This window comes from Poromitra crassiceps, assembly GCF_964638095.1.
Source record: "Poromitra crassiceps genome assembly, chromosome: 8".
Lineage (NCBI taxonomy): Eukaryota > Metazoa > Chordata > Actinopteri > Beryciformes > Melamphaidae > Poromitra > Poromitra crassiceps.
In genome coordinates, this window is record NC_139629.1 from 48,253,753 (window position 1) to 48,276,482 (window position 22,730).

At 44.9% G+C, this 22,730-nt stretch overlaps 1 protein-coding gene across 2 annotated transcripts in view; it reads left to right on the top strand.

Annotated features, from left to right (window-relative positions):
• LOC310780828 (poly(rC)-binding protein 4-like) overlaps window positions 1–19,710 on the top strand; it is a 52,200-nt gene extending 32,490 nt beyond the window's left edge. For both annotated transcript variants that reach the window (XM_083641326.1, XM_083641327.1), the window contains 9 exons: window positions 762–893; window positions 4,764–4,892; window positions 7,366–7,440; window positions 10,083–10,154; window positions 11,940–11,981; window positions 12,094–12,169; window positions 13,631–13,680; window positions 17,749–17,918; window positions 19,035–19,710. In XM_083641326.1, coding sequence (XP_083497452.1) covers window positions 762–893; window positions 4,764–4,892; window positions 7,366–7,440; window positions 10,083–10,154; window positions 11,940–11,981; window positions 12,094–12,169; window positions 13,631–13,680; window positions 17,749–17,918; window positions 19,035–19,371 — 1,083 coding nt within the window. In that variant the 3' untranslated portion in view covers window positions 19,372–19,710. The remainder of the gene's footprint in view (window positions 1–761; window positions 894–4,763; window positions 4,893–7,365; window positions 7,441–10,082; window positions 10,155–11,939; window positions 11,982–12,093; window positions 12,170–13,630; window positions 13,681–17,748; window positions 17,919–19,034) is intronic.
• Window positions 19,711–22,730: the final 3,020 nt, after the last annotated feature.

A 22,730-nucleotide genomic window follows, 5' to 3' on the forward strand; every position in this document is an offset into this window, starting at 1 on the left:
AGTTGGCAGGTGTGCTGGTATCTGGCCAGCCTACAGGCTTCTCTCCCAGCATGGGGTCAGAGGTTAATTAGGTGCAGGTGCAGGACCGCTCTCTGCTCCCTCCGCCCACCAACCAGCCAGCGTTCCAGCTGCCACAGCACAGCTCCCATCACCTTAGTCTCTTGTTCAATTAATTTTCATGCAATAGATCCTGGGCATGGGCACCATGTGATTAAATGGACTGAAAATTATGATTCCGAGTTTTGGCTTTGAAGGGCAGGTGCAGTGATTTGTTGTGTCTACTGTATTCTACATTTACCCACTGAAGACAATGCAGTAAGTCGGCTAAGTCATTCTAATAAGGAATGAATTGGTGATCTGTCTCATTGTTGCATGGCATGATGCTGAATTGGAGAGATTTTAAATTCACTGAAAGTTGCTTTTGACTTTGACTTATCCAGTGATGAAGTTGAAATGTGTATTAAAATGCATATAAACACCAAGCAGACCTGAATAAGGTCTATTCAAGTGCAGCCCTTTTTGTCCTGAGCTGTTAATATATTAATATATATGTTAATACAGTATATATATATATATATATATATAGTTTTTCTTTCTTTTTTTAATATATATATTTATTTATTATTACTGTGTTGACATGGCAATGAAGTGTTGAAATTAAAATGTTTTCCTCTCTCCCTTTGGACCCCTGGACCACCCTCTCCTCTTTCTTTCCAACTGGGATCTCCCTTTGCCAATATCATCCTCCTGTCTCCCTCCAGGACCTGACTGCACTAGTGGCCAACGGCACCATCAGCTCCAAGCCACCAGTCACCCTGCGGCTGGTCATCCCTGCCAGCCAATGTGGCTCTCTCATTGGGAAGGGAGGGGCCAAGATCAAGGAGATCAGAGAGGTGAGCAGCCAGAACACTAATCTACTCCATCCTCTGATCTACTCCATGTCCTCGATTTAATGTCCCGCCCTCATCTGTCCCTGAAGACCTGCTGATGTGGCCTTCATGGTCGGCACAAAAAGACTAATAGTACCCAGCTGGAAACTTGCATCATTACATTTTTAGTTTTGTAGAAGACGTTCTTATACAGAGAGCAATTCCAATATACAAGTATATAAATTAGAGTTGGATCAAATTAATCTACAGCCATAAACTGGTAAATCAGCACAGGGAATCAAACTATTGCTCAACAGTGCTGATTGAGTTCAGAGGAAATGAATCTCGGAAAGTGCACAGCTATTGAAGTCAACACAAAGCAAATGTCCTATAGAGACAGTCCGCATGTCTGGGAACGCCCAAGAAATGTTAAACGGCTGGCGCGCGAGTGGGGTAAAACCGCCGATATATCTCATGGGCTGACTCACCAAAAGACGGTGCTGCGGCTCTAAACTACATGTTTGGGGGTTCTAGAGCAGAACACAAAGACGTCTGCTCAGATGTGCGTTTACTGCGGTGGTTAAATCCCCGATCGGGGGCTATCAGCTAAATTCTAACTTTGCTGAATGGATAGAACGACGGAGGCATTTACCCCACCCTGACCCCGCCCCCAGGCTAACCCAGCGTCTATTGTGGGCGTTCCTAGAGCCTGTATGGTTCGTTCCCAGACATGCGGACTTGTCTGACATTTTACTTAGTCTATAATTAGGTTGCCACTAATTAATGTCAGTCAGTGAAGCAAGTCGTCCACAGCGTAATCTCTTCCCCTGCGGTGCCCGGTGACGTGAGGAGTGACAGGACTCACCTCCGTCGAGACGATGCACTCCAGATAGATCACTTAACACAACACATGACTCAGCGGTGGCAGCCTGGAAAGGAAAATGTCCTGACTACGTTTTGGCCAGTTTGGAAATGTTCGGATTGAGCCCACATCAGATGTGCTGCCAGAGGACAGAGGATGTTAGCTGTCTGCCCCCTTCTATGAATAGAATCTCAGTCATTGTGGCCAATACGTTCTCTGCTGCTGGCATACCATCTGTTTTTGCTGTGTTTATACAGCGAAAACAAGTTGGGTTTAATGGTAAACATACAGTACTGTAATCCAAAGGTGATCCCATTGCAGATCTGTGTGTAATATCCCATTTGTTGGGTAAAGGGACTCGCCTACCCCCCTGCGGAGACCCGGGTTCAGTTCCCGGTAGCGGTACTTCCGACTTGGTCAGACGTTCTTACAGACACACGACTGGCCGTGTGTGCCGGTGGGAAACCGGTGGGGTATGATGAGTCCTGGTCGCTGCACTTAGTGTCTCCTCTGGTCGGTCTGTTCAGGTGGGAGGGGAACTGGGGGGGGGGGGGGGGGAGAGCATGACGCGCTACGTCGTGCTGGTGAAACGCCTCGCTGTCGGGTGAAAAGAAGTGGCTGGCGACTGCTACACATGTACCGGAGTAAGCTTTTGCTACGCTACTACGGCTCTCCCCAGATCGGCAGAGGGGGTGGAGCAATATGACTGGGACAGCAGGGGTGATTGGCCAAGTATATATGGGGAGAAAATGGGAGAAAAAAAAAGGAGAAAAGATTGTTCGCTTGAAATTACCCCCGAAAAGGCCTGTCAATTTTAAATGCTGAAATGAAGATATATGCCAAGGTGTTAGCCATTAGACTTGAAACACATGACCAAACTCATACATCATGATCAGACAGGCTTTTATTAAAAGTCGTCAAGCGGCAGACAATATATACGTACTATTACATGTCCTTAACTTCTCGCAGGATATTGCCTCGCCTGGTGCCGTCCTCTCATTAGACGCTAAGGAGGCTTTCCATCGTGCGGGACGGGGGTATTTATGGGCGATACTTGACAGATTTGGCTCGGGTCCAAATTTCATTAAGATGATAAAATACATTAGGTCGTCCTCAGCCGAGGCCCTCCAGCGGTGTTTCCACTCATCTCGACCCAACATACATCTGGCTAGCTTTGCCGTATAAAAGTTTTATATGCTATTGCTAACCCCTCGGCTATGATCATTACAGGTAACATGTTTTCACCCTCTTTCTCCATTTCAAGGGGTTCCAGGCAGGGATTTGTCCTCTCCACTCTCATTATTTGCCCTTTCGCTTCAAGCTTTGAGCTCAAAACACAACAGCACTCCTTGATTTCCCCCATCGTCTTTTGTAACACATCACAAATTGTTATTTTGCTGATGATATTTTGTTACAAGTCTTTCGGACTCTGTCGGGTTACGAAATCAACTGGTCCAAGTCATCACTACTTCCACTCAACTCATGCCGTCTCCCTCCCACCTTACCATCTCACCTTCCAGTGGTGAAGTCCTTCAGATATCTGGGTGTGGTGCGGATATCTTCCCCTCCCTGTAACTACTCAATTATAACTAAACACTTCCAGGGCATCTTAAGTAGAGTGGAAGCTGACATGAGAAAATGTGGTCACTTCTTCCAATGTCCCCACGAGCATGTTTTCCCATTATAAAAATATATACCGGTATATATATTTGACCGAGGGTAAATTAAATTTTGATTCCAATATGTTACCCCTTTCACCCCCCCAAGGGTTACTGGGATAAGCTCCACGGTCTCATCTCGAAAGTCATTTGGAGTTGGCAAGCATCCTCGCTCAAACTGTCAACACTGCAACACGGCAGACAGGAAGGAGGACTTGCTGTCCCCAATTTCAAGATGTATTTTTGCTCATATGTGTGTTCCGCCCCATTATCAATCTGGTTAGACCCCCAATGCATCAGTGTCATGGCGGGCTATAGAGGGGAAATTTGGCCTCTCCTCATTGTTGACAAGACTTAGCATTATGCTAATTTGACCCCTAAACGCTCCAAATCTAAACTGAGCACCACAATGTTCTTCCCTCTATCAACAATAACAATGTATCTAACGGCACTTTGTTGTATCGTTGTTAAATGGATGTAAATTCATGTATTATGTCATATAGAACCAAGTGGGAGGTGGGAGGGGAGTGACTGGTCGCCACATGGGTTAGGCTAGTGTCCTCTAGAGAGAGACCAAAATGCGAGACTCATTAGCCAATGAACAGCCAGGAATAGGTCTCGCGCTACTTTTGCATGCTAAAATAAATCTGATAATGTACTATTTGATTCAAGGGGGGGGGGGAAACCCTTTCAAAGTACAACACAAACTGTCTATTTTGCTGCAACTCGACAGTGCTGCTTAATCCAGGACCTTACTTCCTGGAACTCTTGAGAGTAAAAAAAACTGGTCGATTGGAGTGAATGGAGATGTCGGGCCTCTTCTATCTACATGGCTCTGGGTTAGGCCACAGGTTCGGCATTTCAGCCATGTGCAGTTCAATAAAATACTCCAGTCTATTATTGGCAGCAGCAGCACATGGTACATGTAGATGGCTGCCCTTCTGGTGATCATAAAAAAATTAAAGACTGTTGTTGGTACTGGCTGAGGTGAGGCTGATTGTAGATGCTAAAATGAGTTGTTTGTTGTTGATGCAGCTGGAGAGACGTTGGCTTTCTCCTAAGCAGCAGCGCTCCTCGCCTGCAGCCGGTCTCTCTCTCTCACGCAGGCATCAGCGCTGAAATCAAGAGCGTGACGTCTTTTGATCGTGGACGAGTTCTCATACTTCTACAAACCTGATAGGACTCGATATTAAACACACACTATCGTTAGGCTCCTTCAATAGGAGAGAGGGAAACTATATTGCCTCTCGATTGTACGAGCAACAAAGCCCTTCACAAATGGAGTGTTGGCAGTGTAATCAGGACTTGTCTTATCTCCAGAATCAGACTAATCCTCTTTTTTTTTTTTTTTCAAACCCTCCTATCACTTGCCAGAGCACCGGAGCTCAGATCCAGGTGGCGGGGGATTTGCTGCCCAACTCGACTGAGCGGGGGGTGACGATATCGGGGAGTCAGGACTCGGTAATCCAGTGTGTCAAGCTCATCTGCACGGTAATCCTGGAGGTAGGAGATCTGCCATTCCTCTCTCTCTCTCTCTCTCTCTGCCTCACATCCCCACACACACGCAGATTCAAAGAATTGCCGGTCACACGCATGCTCTAATTTGGCCATCAGGCAACTTACAGTATTGTCTCTTTCAACTGAAGCTACTTCGTTAATCTAATTTTTGAGAGGTAATGTTCTTTGTACGTGTTACCTGTGACAGTGTTGAATAGACCCTTTTCACGGTGGCCATTTTGTGTCAAAAAGGCAGGACCAACACAGGTGCAAGCAGAACACTAATGAGGGTTTCCAACTTCCAATCATGGAATTTGGAAACTCTCATTAGTAGGGGTGTCACGATACACTCAGTTCACGATACGATATGATATATACCGTAAATTCCGGACTATAAGCCGCACCGGTGTATAAGCCGCACCTGCAAAGTTGACTATTTTTTTCTTATATAAGCCGCACCGGACTATAAGCCGCGGGTGTTTTAATGGTATTTTTTTTTTTTTTTTTTTTTTTTTTTTGTGTTTTAATGTTTAATTACCATATGTAAGGGTTCATGCACAGAGGGGATTGTCGGGAAAGAGATGGCTGTTTGAGGAAGCTCCCATTTATTAACATTTCAACAAAACAACATAACACAACACCACCTGTGTTGTTATTTACAGTGCACACAGTGTCATACAGTGTGGTGAAAAGAGGGCAAGAGAGGAAATTAAAACAGAAGTGGATTTATAGTTAGAAAGAGTGCTAAAAAAGAGAGATTTTTTTTTTTTTTTTTTTTTTTTTTGAAAAAATCCATAGATAAGCCGCACCGTTATATAAGCCGCAGGGGCCAAAAAAGGCCAAAAAACGGGAAAAAAGGTGCGGCTTATAGTCCGGAATTTACGGTACACGATATTGGGTTCACGATAACGATACGATACGATATTTTAACCAAAAAAAATTGCGATTGATTTGTAAGTTGAGGGGGCATCCTCCACGCTATTTTGAGTCATTTCACCATTTTCATCCTCCGTGTCTGTAACGTCCCTCGTCTGTTCAAACAAAGCAATGAAAAGGAGAGCGAGCAATGAGCATGCAATCAGATGCAGATCAGTGCCACCATGTTCAGCTTCTTTTTCTCGCGATATGAGATTTCATCTCAACGATACATATTGTCACGTTTTGATATCGCGATATATTGTGGGACGATATATTGTGACATCCCTACTCATTAGTGTTCTGCTTCCACCTGTGTTGGTCCTGCCTTTTTCCACAACAAAATGGCCACCGTGAAAAGGGTCTGTTGTATATTGATTGGATCCCGATCACTGATCACTGCAGATGGAAGGGGTTCATAGCGTCATCCTCATCTACAATGTTTTACGAAGAAAATAAGAAATAGCCTGCCATTAGGACATCCACACTTTCTGTCTTGTTGAAGTATGGTTAAAGTGAACTGATCTTTTTACACCACTCGCCCATGTCTCCTTCACCTCATGGACTCAGGAGGGAGTGGGAAGGTGTATAGAGCCCGGGTCAAAGTGTTCCATTGTTGGAAGGAACACCAAAGCTGTTCACAGAAAACCGACTGACCTGCAGCGAACTCTGTCCACCTTCAGACAGCCAAGCTCTCTTGAGAAAATTGAAGAAGAGACGAGCGGAGAAAAAAAACAACCCCCGAGCACAATTTCTCTCTGTGCGTTCACGGCGCGGCGCACAAGTTCCTTTTTGTTTTTAGCATTGCAGCTGGACCTGACTGACTAATTGCTAGTTTGATCCAGTTTCTTCGAGGGCTTTTCTTCAAAGGCTTGCGAGTTTCATTAGGATTCTTCTATACCGGCGGGTTCTTTGCTTTTGGCTCCGAGATGTAAATTATGCAAAGTTATACAAAGAATTGGCTGTGACTATACTCCCACAGCAAAGATGCTCCACATTTTGCAGACAAAAAAGATGCAACAGCAGCAACACTGCCAGTCACTTGATAAGTTATACGACGCCGTGTAGGCTACGCTCCTCTTATAATCTCCTTTTCTTATTGGCCTGTGAAGAATCTTATCTTGTCGGTGAAATATGAGTGTGGATGCTCTTGATCTGCAGAAACTAATTCATCGCTGAGCCTTAAGTGGAGATACAAAGATAAAAAAAAAAAAAATCAGGCCTCTTTATCCATAAAGTGCTCTCTCGCTACGCTGCTTCAATTATGCAGCGAGTGACTAATATGACCGAAAGGAAAACACGGAAGGGAACAATGTCAATGTCATTAGCCGTTTCATGCATCATTAATCGCTGTTGTATATTTTAATTCAGCAGATAAGTTCAACATCATTCGATCTCGCGGTCTCACGCCTTGATAGCGCTGCTGCTAACGTCTCCTCCAGCGATAGCGTGTTGTGTGTAGAGCGGATTCACGTTAGCTCTGATTCGCTCCTAGCCTGCCTGTGTTTTTGATAAAGGTGTATCTCACAACCCCAGACCCCTTGTCCTATCTTTGACTCCTTAGTCTCCCCCGAAGGGCGCCACCATCCCCTACCGGCCAAGCCCCTCGCCAGCTGCCCTCCTCATCTCGGGGAATCAGGTGAGGACGTGGGACTCGGCCCAGACAACATTTTGGGCAACCTTAGCTATGTGCTAGATTAGTGGATGAGAGGCAGTGACCTCTTTGGAGCGGGTTTTAGAGGCATAGTTTGATACTTGTGTTATCGAATCCTTTTTGAAAGTGAAGAAGAAATAAGTTCACTCCCAAAGGTAAAGAGCAGGGCTGCTACTGTTGAAGCGTTAAAAAAACTTTATTCTCATGGTCTCTTTTGACATGACTCTTCTGTGTACCTTGAAGAAGAGAACAGACTGCAACATCATTTCTCTTTAAAACATATCCCTCTTTACCGTTTGTCGTAGAATGGAATTCACCATCCCTCATCCGCTATATAATAATTATAACAGCTTATATAAATTCAATCAAATTGAATGAAGCCAAGAGTCCAGGAAGTGTCTTATAAAAGTATGTTTAAAGCCATAACATTCTCCTCTAAACTGCATTGCCAAAGGACTGAATCCTCAATGTACACATAATTGATATGTCATACAGAGTCCGAAATATTCAGTGGCGATGTCACAATTTGACATACGCTTTATAGGCAAAGGAAGGCAGAGAGAAACAGAGAGAGAGGAGGGGAGATGACTTGACTTGGAGCCTACAGGGCTCCTCTCCTGTCTGTATCAGCAAGGTCAACCTCATGCAGTGGGTGAAAGTTTGTTTTGACCTCCGTGTGCTGTGGAGCAGAGGGTGAAGAAATCTCCTCCTATCTATGTGCGTCTCCATTTCTGCATGTGTGAGATGTCTTATGACTAATAACTCATAGCATTAATTATGTGTATGCAATTATAGCTTATTGATTAGGAAATGCCAATGGAACTTTTCTACAACACCGTTGAAGGCACATTTTGACATTTGATTTGATTTGATACATTTTATTTCGAACAAGTAAAGATAAAGACAAAAAACTAAACGATCTAAACAAAAATAAAAGCAAGCGCAAAGTACAGTATGCATGTTGAGACTTGACAAGCCCCCCCCCCCCCCCCCCCCCCGCCCCCAAAAAGTTGCACAATACTAGATTTTTGTTTCTTCTGATCCCCCACCCCCCATTTCAGGGTTGTTGTTGTACTTGGCCAGTTGGCCACACAATACTAGAAATTAACTGGATCTTCTATGTACCTGTTGGATAGTCTTTAGAATAAAGGAAACGCTTTAACACCACCTTCAGCCCTCCTCTTTACGTTTGGAGGGACTAGAACGCTGTAGTCTTGCAGACCATTTTTCATGAATCAGTTTGTTCTGTTCTTTGTTCTGAGAACACCTGCTGCATATATAATTATAAGCATACCTATCCTCTAGAGCGGTGTTTCCCCAAAGGCTGGGTCGGAACCCACAGGTGGGTCGCAGGAGATTGTATATGGGTCGCCAAATCAATTTAAAATAATATAAGGTGATGTGGGACTGCCAGTAAAAATGGTCAGGAATGTTCATTTATGCACAAATGGGCTCTTTTCACAATTTATAAGGGGCAGGCCTGTTGTGAATCGGGTCGCCATGGTTTGTCATTTTTAAAAAGTGGGTCCCCAGAAAAAATAAGTTTGGGAAACACTGCTCTAGAGCACACAGTATTCTCTAAGTATATATATTTTTGTAAACTGAATAAATAATTCTCGACTCATTTTGGGGTGAAGACACTATAAGACAGGGGGGGGGGGGGGGGGGGGGGGGGTTGGGATGTATAGATGCTGCTGTTAGGAAGGGGAGAGATATCCTCCCTCCCTCCCACACAGAGAAAGACAGGAGATTAGCGAGCGAAGCCGGAGACCTGTCGTCTCCTCCGGCTGCAGCGCAGCCTGGATATTCAGCACGGCTGTCAGCAGTTCTGACACTGCTTGCGCTGTCTCAGACTCGCTTTCATTTCGTTTTAAATTTTAGGGCATGCATTGTGTTTTGATACTCCTATCAAATTAAACTGGGGCTGAGGCTCCGCCCCCTCGGGGAGATGGAAGGGCGTTATTAATGAAGGCTGCACAGTGATAAGGGATGTTTGGGTAATTTGTCAGCGGTAGAAAAGGAAGTGGAAGGGGCGGGGCTCTGCTGATGACTCATAGCCTAAGCCTGTTATTAGCTGTGTGCTGGAGATTTACAGAATGCAGCTTCAAGGACCTCTCTCCAGTCTCCAACCAAATAGACCCTTTTCACTGGGGCCATTTTGTGTCGAAAAGGCACACTAAACACAGGTGCAAGCAAAACACTAATGAGGGTTTCCAAATTCCAATCATGGAAGTTTGAAACCCTCATTAGTGTTTTGCTTTCACCTGTGTTTACCCTGCCTTTTCGACACAAAATGGCCCCCGTGAGAAGGGTCTATTTGATCTGTAGTCAAAGCCCCCGGAAAAAGGAAAAAGTTTTATTCCGTATTTAGGCAAATGAGCCATGAAATATTCCATCTGGCAAATACATATTTGCTCATTCTACTCATTACTCCCAATGCAAATATGACTATCTGACTTAATCAACATGATAACTGATGTAATCTAATAACATATCCCTAATTAACTATGTCTGTGTTCATACTCTGTGACTGCTGCTGTGCTGTCATTTGCAGACACGCTTCTGTGAAATCATTCTTTGCTCTCTAACGTCAGGTGTTTCTCTCGTGTGTCACTGTGTGTACGTAGGTGTTTGAGGCATCAGAATTTGCTCCCCACCCTCTGTACTCAGTCACCCAGGGTGGCCTCGACCTCCAGCAGGTAGGTGTCACCTTAACGGAAGATTCATTCGCATGACAGTGGATCGTTTCGCTGATTGCTCTGAATATATATATATATTTTCGGTGGAAATATGTGTACACTATTTTTTATTGTCCATTTATTTATGTTTTGGGAGGATACGTTAGCATGAACGGTGCACAGGAATGAATTTGAGGCTTGTGAGGAGGTGAGTGGTGACTGGTGAGTGAGGTCAGGAGTTGTGGTATGTCCAAAATTACAGTGCTCATCATCTGGCACGGGGCATTATAAAACAACAGCTGAATGTAAGCTGCGCCTATTGTTCTAGCCTGTCATCAGAGACATCAGCCCCTCCTGAAACCTGACGCCGTCACACACACGTCCGCCACGGGCCCACCACCTATCATTTTTAGTCCTTCACAGCTCGGCACCAGAAACCTCAGGAATAATATTCCGCGCTGGTGGTATTAATAGCAGCACGCTGTCATAACGTCAGAATGGGAGATACAGTAGCTACTGACAAATCCCTCGCAGATGGAAAAATTTAATTTCGGCGGGTAATGTAATATATAAAGGGATTTGCTGCCACTCGTGCTGTAAACGGGCAGGATTATTGCTAATAATTCTTGCTGTTTTTCTTGTCATTTCTTACGTACACAGTTATAATGTTTTGATGCATTGTGGGGGAGAGCTCTCGGTGTCCTCCGGTTTACGGCCTCGGTATGGACTGGTAATACTAGCCAGACTGCTGGCGTCAGGCAGAATTGAGTTAGCTAAGTGCTGTCTGGTCTGCCCATAACCACTATATGAGAAAGGGCTACAGACACCACCCTCACTAATTACCGGAGGGGTGGAGGTGGTGTTGGACAAATAAGTCAGATAGATAGATAGATAGATAGATAGATAGATAGATAGATAGATAGATGGATAGATAGATAGATAGATAGATAGATAGATAGATGGATGGATGGATGGATAGATAGATAGATAGATAGATAGATAGATAGATAGATAGATAGATAGATAGATAGATAGATGGATGGATGGAGGAAAATTAATTCTCGGACAGATGAATGGAGATGTTTGAGGGAGTAGAAATGAGGGGGAAGTGAGCGAGCGAGCGAGAGAGAGAGAGAGGGGCTCATGCGTATGTGAGCGAGAGAGAGAGAGAGAGAGAGAGAGAGAGAGGGGGGGGGGGGGCTCATGCGTATGTGAGTGTGAGTGTGCATAATTTAAGATAATGGGGGATGGGTGATAGGTAGAGTTGAAAATGAGGGAAGCAAAAGAAATAGTGAGAAAATGAGATGATTTGGGAGACAACTGAAGGAAAGGTCACGTGTTAAAGGTGTTAAGTGTAACATTTTAATATCAATAAATCGTTAGCGCATTATTGGAGACATTACTTTAATTACCATAAACAACCGAGACCATTTTCGGGGGAAGATTGCCAGCGTCTACCTGCCTGCCTCTGCACTGCATTTCATTTGTGTGCTATCGGGCTGGATTTCACAGGAAATCTGCTGTAGTATTACGGTAGTATTACTGTAGTATTTACGGTACAACGGAATATTGCATGTATATTACTTTGCAGGTAATGCACAACTTTTGAGAATCAAAAAGAATCAAGTAATTCCCTTATGATGAAGAGCACATGACGTCTGAATGTTTATGAACAATGTATTGTTTCAGACTGCATTGTTGACATATGTGTGACAGTAAAGCACTTCCGTTAATGGGCTAAGGAGTTATGGGCAGTGCAAATGTTTTATTACTGTAATTGACTTAATGCAGCATGCTCTCTTGCAGGCCTACACTGTGCAAAACCAATATGGCATTCCACACTCAGAGGTACAGTACATGGTTCACAATTTGTGGCAATATTATAGACAGTTCAATATAGCACAAGTGTTTCTATGGTTTTGTGTACATTGCATCACGTTTCTTGCCCTCTATTTCACAGTTGGCCAAGCTACATCAGCTGTCAATGCAGCAAAGCCTGAGTCCAATGGCCCAGCCTGCTTCAACTCTTATACCTGGTAGGTGTAATAGTAACAATAGTAACAACTTATACACCTGGTAGGTGTAATAGTAACAATAGTAACAACTCTTACACCTGGTAGGTGTAATAGTAACAATAGTAACAACTCTTACACCTGGTAGGTGTAATAGTAACAATAGTAACAACTGTTATACCTGGTTCCTTATAACCGTAACAATAGTAACCACTCTTATACCTGGTAGGTGTAATAGTAACACTAGTAACAACTCGTATACCTGGTACGTGTAATAGTAACAATAGTAACAACTCTTATACCTGATAGGTGTAATAGTAACAATAGTAATAACTCTTACACCTGGTAGGTGTAATAGTACTAACAATATAAACAATAGTAACAACTCTTATACCTGGTAGGTGTAACAGTAGCAATAGTAACAACTCTTATCCCTGGTAGGTGTAATGGTACTAACAATAGTAACAACGTTTATGCCTGGTAGGTATAATAGTAACAATAGTAACAACTCTTATCCCAGGTAGGTGTAATGGTACTAACAATAGTAACAACTCTTATGCCTGGTAGGTATAATAGTAACAATAGTAACAACTCTTATGCCTGGTAGGTGTAATAGTAACAATAGTAACAACTCTTATACATGGTAGGTGTAATAGTAACAATAGTAACAACTCTTATACCTGGTAGGTGTAATAGTAACAATAGTAACAACTCTTATACCTGGTAGGTGTAATAGTAACAATAGTAACAACTCTTATACCTGGTAGGTGTAATAGTAACAATAGTAACAACTCTTATACCTGGTAGGTGTAATAGTAACAATAGTAACAACACTTATACCTGGTAGGTGTAATAGTAACAATAGTAACAACACTTATACCTGGTAGGTGTAACAGTAACAATAGTTGTCACTGCCAAGTCGGCTGGCATTTTGGAGTAGACATAAACCATCAGTATTTGCACTGGATTATATTACCACTACCCTGGCAACCAAATGGATAGTTATATTCAGCAAATTGTCCTAAAAGAGTTAAGCACCATGGAGAGTTTTGTGTTTTCAATTACTGTCTCCATCTGTAGTTTGTTTATTCCAGTTTTTCTTTTTTTTTACTTGCCTTTAGATGTGACATGAGAGTTTGGGACTCCATGTCATTAGCAGTGATTATGTGCGTATGTGCTTGTGGCAGAGAGGAGGAGAAGACGCTCATACCTCCCAGTCAGAGAAAAAACTATTATTATGCAAAATGATGCGTTAACACAGAGTCAGATGACGGGGAGAAAGAAACGAATGTGTGGCATGTTAAACATTAACTCATTAAAATGGAAATTAACTGCTTTGCTAAATCTAGCAGTTCTACACTGAGTGGGTTTTTATGTTATCAATGACAGTCTGCATGACCCCACTAACTAAAGGAATTGAATGCAGATTCAAATGTGTGATATGTCAATTTTATTACGCTGATCCATGTATTTCTCTCTCATTAGGAATGGACTCCAACTCTCAGACATCTCAGGAGCTGCTTATTCCCAATGATGTAAGGTTTAGCAACGAATGCATTTTGAATTCTTATTATGCATTGTTATTTTTATCATGTGGTTAGACAGAATTGCGCAACACTATATAATAACTGCACACTATTAAGCATTAGTTAAGTAAATACTTGATTCATCATTTATAAAGCATTGTTCATACATTACTAAGCATTAGTAAGTCATTCACAAACACAGTTATAAATGTTTTATTCCTGATTAACTCATCTATATTGTATTTAATCTTTAATCTGGCCATCCCCTAAACACGCCCCATGTAATTAAGGTAGTTACAGTACTAGTTGTTAGCCAAGTATTTTGTGTGGCCTGATTTAAAGTGAGGACTATCTATGCTTTACAAAGCATTTATAAATTAGATTAAATACAATTATTAAATACATTATAAATGAGCTTATTAATCGGGAATAAAATATGTATAACTGTTTTTATGAATTACTTACTCATGAATGCTGAATTAAGTATTTACCAATACTTAACTAATGCTTAATAGCGTGCCGTTATTATAAAGTGTTCAGCACAAGCGTCACATGCTCAAGAGCAGGTGACTTCAGTTGCTCGAGACTTCAAACGAGACGAGAGACATGCGGGCAACTTACTAATTATCCCCGTGATTATTCTAACCTCGGACTCAGCCAAGGTTAAGGGGATTTTGAGCTGATATGGATCCTTTTGCATTATTGTCTGGGCTGCAGTTGCAGTGTCTTAGAGTGACTCCCATGAGCACCCAGTAAATCCTCTCATGTTCCCTGACCTACTTAGACGCTGTCTGCTGTCAAAACAGCCAATAAAGAAACAGACAAAGATCCCTTCAGTCTTCACTCAACCTCTGCAAGAGATCTAGAGACGAACTGTCTCCAATCAGAAATCACAATGCATTTGAAGTCGATGATCAGTCTGGGATTGTTTTGTCTGCCTTGGTCAGAGAAGATCTGGCTGTGAGTTATTTTTAGTATACGGGAATTTGCCTATTTTTCGCTCCCGTTTGACTTGAAAAAATTAGCTCATGAAACTCGCTTTGCAAAATTAAATTGGTAATGAGGCATGAAGTTTCCAGCCCATATATCCAGTATAATAATAACAACGGAACCTTGTGTATTCTTCTCTTGAGAGCCAAGGTCACCCATAGGAAATGCTAACATAATCAAATGCGCAAAACATTCAAATCCATTGAGATTCAAGACCAAACCTCATTTAAAATGAAAGAAGTGCTATCTTATAACAAATTTGCACTTCAAACACTTTTTACCTGCAAGTAGCAACACAGAAATTCAAATCATTTCCAATCAATAAAACACCGTTTCACCTTTTTCCTATTTGGTGTAATAGGCGTAAATGAGAAAACGAATAAGCATTGATCTGAATAATCAAAGGGTTAACTGTATAGCAGAACAGCCACAACCCTTCTGCAATGTTGCGAAAAGTATTTTTCTTCTCTCCGGTAAACCCCCCCCCACACATGCCCACATGCCCGGCCTCACAATGCGTCAGAGGAATGAACGTGTTCAGGGCTACAGTGTCATAGTGACAGAGACAGCTGGGAGCTGCAGCCATTGTTCCAGAGACTTATAGCCATAACTGAGCCCCCTTCCCTTCCCCACCCCCCCCCCCCCCCACAGGACCAGCCACCACACTCTGACCACACAGTCCACACAGTGTGCTCACGCATACTGAGAGACTTGCCCTAACAGAATGTACGCACGCACACACACACACACAGACACACACACACACACACACACACACACACACACACACGCACACACACGCACACACACACTCACGCATGCACGCACGCACGCGCGCACGCACACACACACACGCACACACACACACACGCACGCACACACACACACACACACGCACACAGACACACACGCACACACACGCACACAGACACACACGCACACACACACACACACGCACACGCTTACACACCGTCAGCAGTATAGTGTACTTCATGCGCGAGGGGAAGATTTAGCCGGAAGAAAAATGGTTCCACCCCCGCCTACCCCATCCCTCTTCCCGTGTCCTTTTCAAACGACTGCCTCAGCAGGAACTCAAACAATATATAGGCCACTTAGAGTTTAAGACCAGGAGCGCCGCGCAGCATTGCTGTCATTTGAACGCACTTGCTTACGACAAATAATCACCATAGCGAGCGTACCTGCTATTTCTCCACCGCCCCGGCCCCGGCCCAGCAGCCTGCTGCACGGACGGATCTGTATCGCGGTCGCGATTTCTCCTGGGCTGAAAGGCATTGTTCCTACAGGAGGGTGTGTGCCCCCTGAGGTCGCGCATACTAAAGTGGGCGCGCCGTTGACAGCTGCTATCTATTGACAGCTGCTCTAAAAGGCCAGCAGGGTCCGCATGGAGATTCTTTGGTCCCAGCGGGGGCTGCTGCCCGAGACATTATCTGTGTGATTTGAGGTCTGCAGTGGGCCCATTGTCTCTGGGAGTTGCTCTTTAGCGCCGGCCGGCCCGCGCTCTTGTGTCTACCCCCGAATAATCTGCCGTGCCAATAATAGCCAGCAGGGCGCTGTGTGACAAATCAGACATTGTGGAACGGGCCGGTTACTTCTGGGAAAGGAATGCGAATGTGAAATGCAGGGAGAAGGACAGGAGTGTGTGTGTGTGTGTGTGTGTGTGTGTGTGTGTGTGTGTGTGTGTGTGTGTGTGTGTGTGTGTGGTGTGTGTTGTGTGTGTGTGTGTGTGTGTGTGTGTGTGTTGCGTGCGTGTGTGTGTGTGTGTGTGTGTGTGGTGTGTGTGTGTGGTGTGGTGTGTGTGTGTGTGGTGTGGTGTGTGTGTGGGTGGTGTGTGTGTGTGTTGTGTGTGTGTTTCCACCGATGCGTCAGCCGCTGTTAAGCTGCCAGCGCACACATACTACAAGTATTCCATCACTGTCTAGCCCACTGGCTATATATCTGGCAGCCATAACCCTGTCACTGAGCCCTGACACCCGGCACTCTGAGCCGATACTGCGAGTCTGGACTCTGGTCTTGAAGAGAGATGATTACTTAGGCCTGGCTGGAGCTGTTAAATATCTATTGTCACTAAGAGGCAGGCCGGGGTCCAAGTTAGGTAATGAAAACAGAGCAAAAGTGATAATCTATAGCGGGAATGCCGTAAGACATCAGCATCAGTGTCTAAACTACTACCAGCAGAAAAGACCCCAGCTCAAGCTGGTGGGACTCTATATTATTTTATGTGTTTTTTTTTGTGTTATTTTCCCATTACGATTTCCATTAGTGGGGTCCGGAGTCCGGAGATGCATCTGGCATATGGCTTGTGTTTTGTGGGGAAGTGATTTGTTTGGGAAGTCATCACGACTCTGAGAAATCAATAACCTTTTAGCCACTCAGATTAATGAGAGGCAAATGTGCCCCTCGCTCGTCTCTTTTACCAGGGCGTGCGCAGCTGCAATTAAGGGAGGGAGGGAGGAGGGGGAGGTTTCTTGACATGCAAGATGGACGACTAAGCCACTGAAGACAAACAATGTGATTGCGCTATTTAGAGTGGTCTGCATTTTGTATACAGTACTTTTACAATTTTCAGTTTGAGTATTCTGCTTTTTGCGTAGAGAACAATTTCGGTACTTCCGGCTTGGTCGGACGTTCCCACAGATGGAATTGGCCGTGTCTGCGGGTGGGAAGCCGGTGGGGGGTATGTGTCCTGGTCGCTGCACTAGAGCCCCCTCTTGTCGCTTGGGGGGGGGCGCCTGTTTGTGGGGGAGGGGAACTGGGGAGGCAATAGCGTGATCCTCCCACGCGCCACGTCCTGCTGGTGAAACTCCCTCGCTGTGAGGTGAAAAGAAGCAGCGGGCGACTGCACATGTATCAGAGGAAGCATGTATTCCTCATGTATCAGAGGAAACATGTGCTACAGTAGTCTACAACTCTACCCCAGATCGGCAGAGGGGGGTGGAACAATGACCGGGACAGCGGTCAAGTATAATTGGGAGAAAATGGGAGAAAACCCCTCAAAAAAACGTCTTGTCCTCCTGTTCATCTTTCCATCCGTCGACCAAATCTATCTCTCCCCCACTTGTTTTGCAGCTGATAGGCTCGATCATCGGCCGTCAGGGCACCAAGATCAACGAGATCAGGCAGGTGTCAGGAGCTCAGATCAAGATCGGCAGCCAGCTGGACGGCACGAGTGACCGTCACGTCACCATCACAGGGACGCCCATCAGCATCAACTTGGCCCAGTACCTCATCACCTCCTGGTAAGAAGAGGCCAGCCAGCGGCCAGCACAGCTGTCCAATGAATCACCGCGGGCGGGGGAAATAAATGCATTGCTTTAAAAGGGTCAAAGGTCATACTGTATGGTGCTACGTGATAATGAGCTACCGGCGTGTCCTTGCGCTGCTGGTAATTGGCCTCGAGGGAATGAAAAAAAAGCCGAGTAGTGTTGTTCGACATGGCGGCGAGCAGCATTGCCTCTGTAACTCCTGCATTAATATTATATATGCGTTCATATTTCTCCAGGAACCTCACCTGTTTGCAGTCATAGTTACAGTATACACCAGCAGTCAACAGCTTGGACACACCTGATTGAATGTAGTATGTCGTTTGTTTGTTTTTTTTATTTTTAAACCCATTTTGATCTAAAGGCTTATGCTTAAATGCTCGAAATGTGTTTCTTCGACAAATAGTGAAGTTGACGCCTTTCTATGAATTTCTCGGCAAAGGGAAGCGACTTTAAAAAAAATCTAAAATATACAGTAAGATAGTTCTGATTTGTGTCACACTTTTTGGTCACCGTTTGATTTCATTTGTGTTATTTCATAGTTTTGATGTCTTTACTATTATTATTATAAAATACTAGAAATCCTTTCTAGCGTCTCTCGCCCCACTCAACTGGCAGTGCTCATTTCTACCTCGCCCTCGAGATCTCGCCCGCTTTTGTGGGCTTGCAGACTAAGCGTACTCGCCCGGCCTCACGCGCTTGCATGTGCTCGTATACGCTGCGCGGCCTTGCCCAGAGCTCATTACCTAAGGGTTAGTTAATGCTTATTAAGCAATATTAACCATTATTAACCATTAATTAATGTACCCTTATTTTAAAGTGTTACCGAAAAAATGTGGTGCGTCCGAACTTGACTGGTAGTGTAATCCTCTAATCTCCATTCCCTGCTCCGTGTCCCCCCCCTCCCTCCTCTCCCTCCTGTCTCCCCCCCCCTCCCTCCTCTCCCTCCTGTCTCCCCCCCTCCCTCCCTCCTCTCCCTCCTGTCTCCCCCCCTCCCTCCCTCCTCTCCCTCCTGTCTCCCCCCCCCTCCCTCCCTCCTCTCCCTACTGTCTCCCCCCCTCCCTCCCTCCTCTCCCTCCTCTGCCCACACAGTTTAGAGACGGCCAAATCCACGGCCCAGGCAGCCACCATGGCCGCTTCGGTCGACCTCAACATGGCCTTCGCCCAGCCCGCCTCCCCGGGCGCCTCCCCCTCTCCCGCCATGGCGGCCATGGGCGCCCTCACCCCGGCGCACCACGTCCTGGGCAGCCCCTACGGCCCCTACGGCGGCCTGCTGGGGATGAAGTCGATGCCCTTCCTGACTCTGTCCAGCCCCGCCCCCACCGCCGTGGCCGTCTCGGCGGCGCCCACTCTGGCCGCCTACACCACCAAGATCTCCACAGCCAACTGCATCAAAAAGCCAGAGAGACAGAAGTTCGCCCCCTACTGACTGATGTAGCCTCCGCAGATTATGAAGGACAGCTGTTCAGTGTTCTTCCACCAAACGCCTGATGTAGCCATAAACCGCTGGCAGAGATTCTCTTGACTTTTACTCTACGACGCACCAACAGAGACGAGACCAATGGAGATTTGGACTGTAGCTATTATAAGTTATTCACACATATAGATAATTTGTGAGTTTTGCCATGAATCGATGGACCGCTTTCACCTTCACCTCATCACTGTTAATGATCACTAATAAAAGGGCTGGAACCTCACCTGAGATGCACATGTTGCTTAGACCATGCAGTGGTTTAGACCATGCAGGTGGTTTAGACCATGCAGTGGTTTAGACCATGCCGTGGTTTAGACCATGCCGTGGTTTAGACCATGCAGGTGGTTTAGACCATGCCGTGGTTTAGACCATGCGGTGGTTTAGACCATGCCGTGGTTTAGACCAAGCCGTGGTTTAGACCATGCCGTGGTTTAGACCATGCGGCGGTTTAGACCATGCGGCGGTTTAGACCATGCCGTGGTTTAGACCATGCCGTGGTTTAGACCATGCAGTGGTTTAGACCACGCAGGTGGTTTAGACCACGCAGTGGTTTAGACCACGCTGTGGTTTAGACCACGCGGCGGTTTAGACCACGCGGCGGTTTAGACCACGCCGTGGTTTAGACCACGCCGTGGTTTAGACCACGCGGTGGTTTAGACCACGCGGTGGTTTAGACCACGCAGTGGTTTAGACCATGCAGCGGTTTAGACCATGCAGTGGCTTTTCACATGTGTATCTCATGTTAGAGATCAGCCAAAAGTATTTATCCTTCAGTACATTTGTAAATTATACTCAGATGACAAATGCTCTACTGTACGATGCTTTTATACAATGTCTATGTTTGCCTCTTGAAGTTTTTAAGAAAATTTGTAAATGTTTGGGGGGGGGGATTTCTTTTTTAAATAATTTGTGCTATGGTACTGTACCTGTATTGTTCAGTGTTATGTTTTGTTGGATTTCATTTGAAATGTGCAACTTGTTTAATCTTTATTTATTAGTATTGTTTCGTTTATTAAAAGTCTTTGTTTCCTGACATGCTAATGTATTTGTCTCACAGTTTTCTATCCTACTTGTAGCACACTGGTGCACAAGATTGCTATAAATCTGTTCCATTGCGTGGCGTGCGAACAACAACAAGCACGTCGACATGATTTGAAACCATATCAGTGTCAAATTGATGTAGCAGCGCTACACAAAAAGAAATCAACAACCCTGTATGCAAAGTGATGCAGCACAAGAACCAGGTAATTTTTGTTCCCCCCCCCAATCACAAGCTGGATGCTGCTGGCAAATCATTCTAAGTGCCAGATTTGATGAGGGATGCTTTTCACATCATTGTGCTCTTGTCCCCCGAACAATAACTGCAGTGTGAGGCAGTGCAACCCCCCAGTGGGCAAAAAGAGCTCTGTCTGTGCGCACAATCAATGCACTCAACACGAGTGTACTACGCACATAATAAGAACAGATACAGTCTCACATAGACTTGGACACAGTGCAGCACATAAACGCCCTGAGGTCACTCATTGTGAGTCCCACAACCAGTGTTGGGCAAGTTAATGTTCAAAATGTAATATACTACATATTACTGGTTACTTTCATTTGAAAGTAATAAGTTAATTTACAATAATACTTGTCTGCGTAGAGTAACTCGTTACTTATTACACTACTTTTGCATTACTTTCAGCAAAATAACAGCAGTAGCAGAATGACATCGCCGCCCCGAAACCATCCTGGAAAATAATTTCAACCGTCAGTGTAAACCATAAAAACACACAATTTGATTAGGGAATGATTGTATCTTTATTTAAATATGTGCTTTGATTTAATAGAATTCAAATACTATTCAACTTAAAAGGTCCCTTCAAAACATATTTTCAGATGCATAAAGACTATACTTTAATCTAGTTTTAGTCACCGTGACCCACTAGCTCAGAGAGTTGGGTTGCTGTGTAGCAGTTTATGCTTGTGGGTTTGAGCCTCAGAGGCTTTTGAGGTTGTGAGTTCGATCCTCACTTAGTTTTGAATGTTGACAGCCAGAGGAAAGAGTCATTTAAAGCCCTGAGAAAACCTCATTCAATCAGTGGCACAGAGAGTAGGCTTGCTGCCCGCTCATAGCTCAGTCGGCTGAACTGCTGTGTCACTGTCACTGTCTCTGTCTGACAGGTGGACTGTTGGTTCGATTCCCGATGGAGGAGACATATTACAGCACTGCCCTGTCTTTAACATCACCAGCGTAGCGCCTCCTACAGGCAGACATCACCAGCGTAGCGCCTCCTACAGGCAGATACGCAGAGCGACACAGCGCCTCCTACAGATCCACAGAAATGGACACTGTGGACAGACTGCAAAGAGATCCAGACATGTCATATACTGAGTCTAGAGCAGTTTTTCAAAACGTTATTTTTATGCCTGGCAGCAACCAGGCAAAAGACAACAGACAAAATGTACTTCCGATGTCAGTAGAATTTCAGCTCTCTGTGGTTTTCTGTCTCATAACCCTCAGCTCATGTCTCTGCAGAGGTCAGGGGGGGAGAACATCCCCCCCCTTAGATCCAGGCAGTGCCAGCTGAACGGGATTAGAACCCACAACCTCTGGCCCCAGTGTCTGTGTGTATTATTCCTTCACACCACCACACCAGCTACCCTTCACACTCACAGCTCTTCTCCGGGCGCTCTTGTCTCTTCCCTCTGCCTGTCACCATTCAAAACTGACTGAGGCTCGAACCCACGACCGCAAAAGTGGCTGAGGTCTCAATATTGCCGGGCAGCAAGCCTACTCTCTGTGCCACCAAGTCAGACTGATTGAATGAGGTTTTCTCAGGGCTTTAAATGCCCCCCCCCCACACACACACACACACACACACACACACACAACAGCTGAAATGTAACATTTTAAAAACCAGACAGGTCAAACTTTTTGCAGTGGGATTTTGGGCAAACTCTCTTAGTCTCGCTCTCTCTCACTGTCTCTCTATGTCTCTCGATCACATGAAAGTGAGGCTTCCTTCAGGTACAATCAGGACGTTCAGCTTGAGTGGTGGTGGTTGCTTAAACCTGCGCTAAACCTCTGGTGTCACTCCACATTTACTCTTTACGCTTTACTCTAAATTGATGTTTGGAAGTCCAGTAATTAATCTGTTGCCATAACAGAGTCTACTTAACTATTTCTAAATGGACTAAAAGCTAAAATATAGCCTTTTCCCGATTTTGACCTATAGCCAGGCACTTCAAAAGTCATACACAGAGAAATACAGAATCAGTGGCAGTCCCTCGTGGTTCCCTGTGTATGTCAGCTGCCTTCAGAGGGAGAGGTG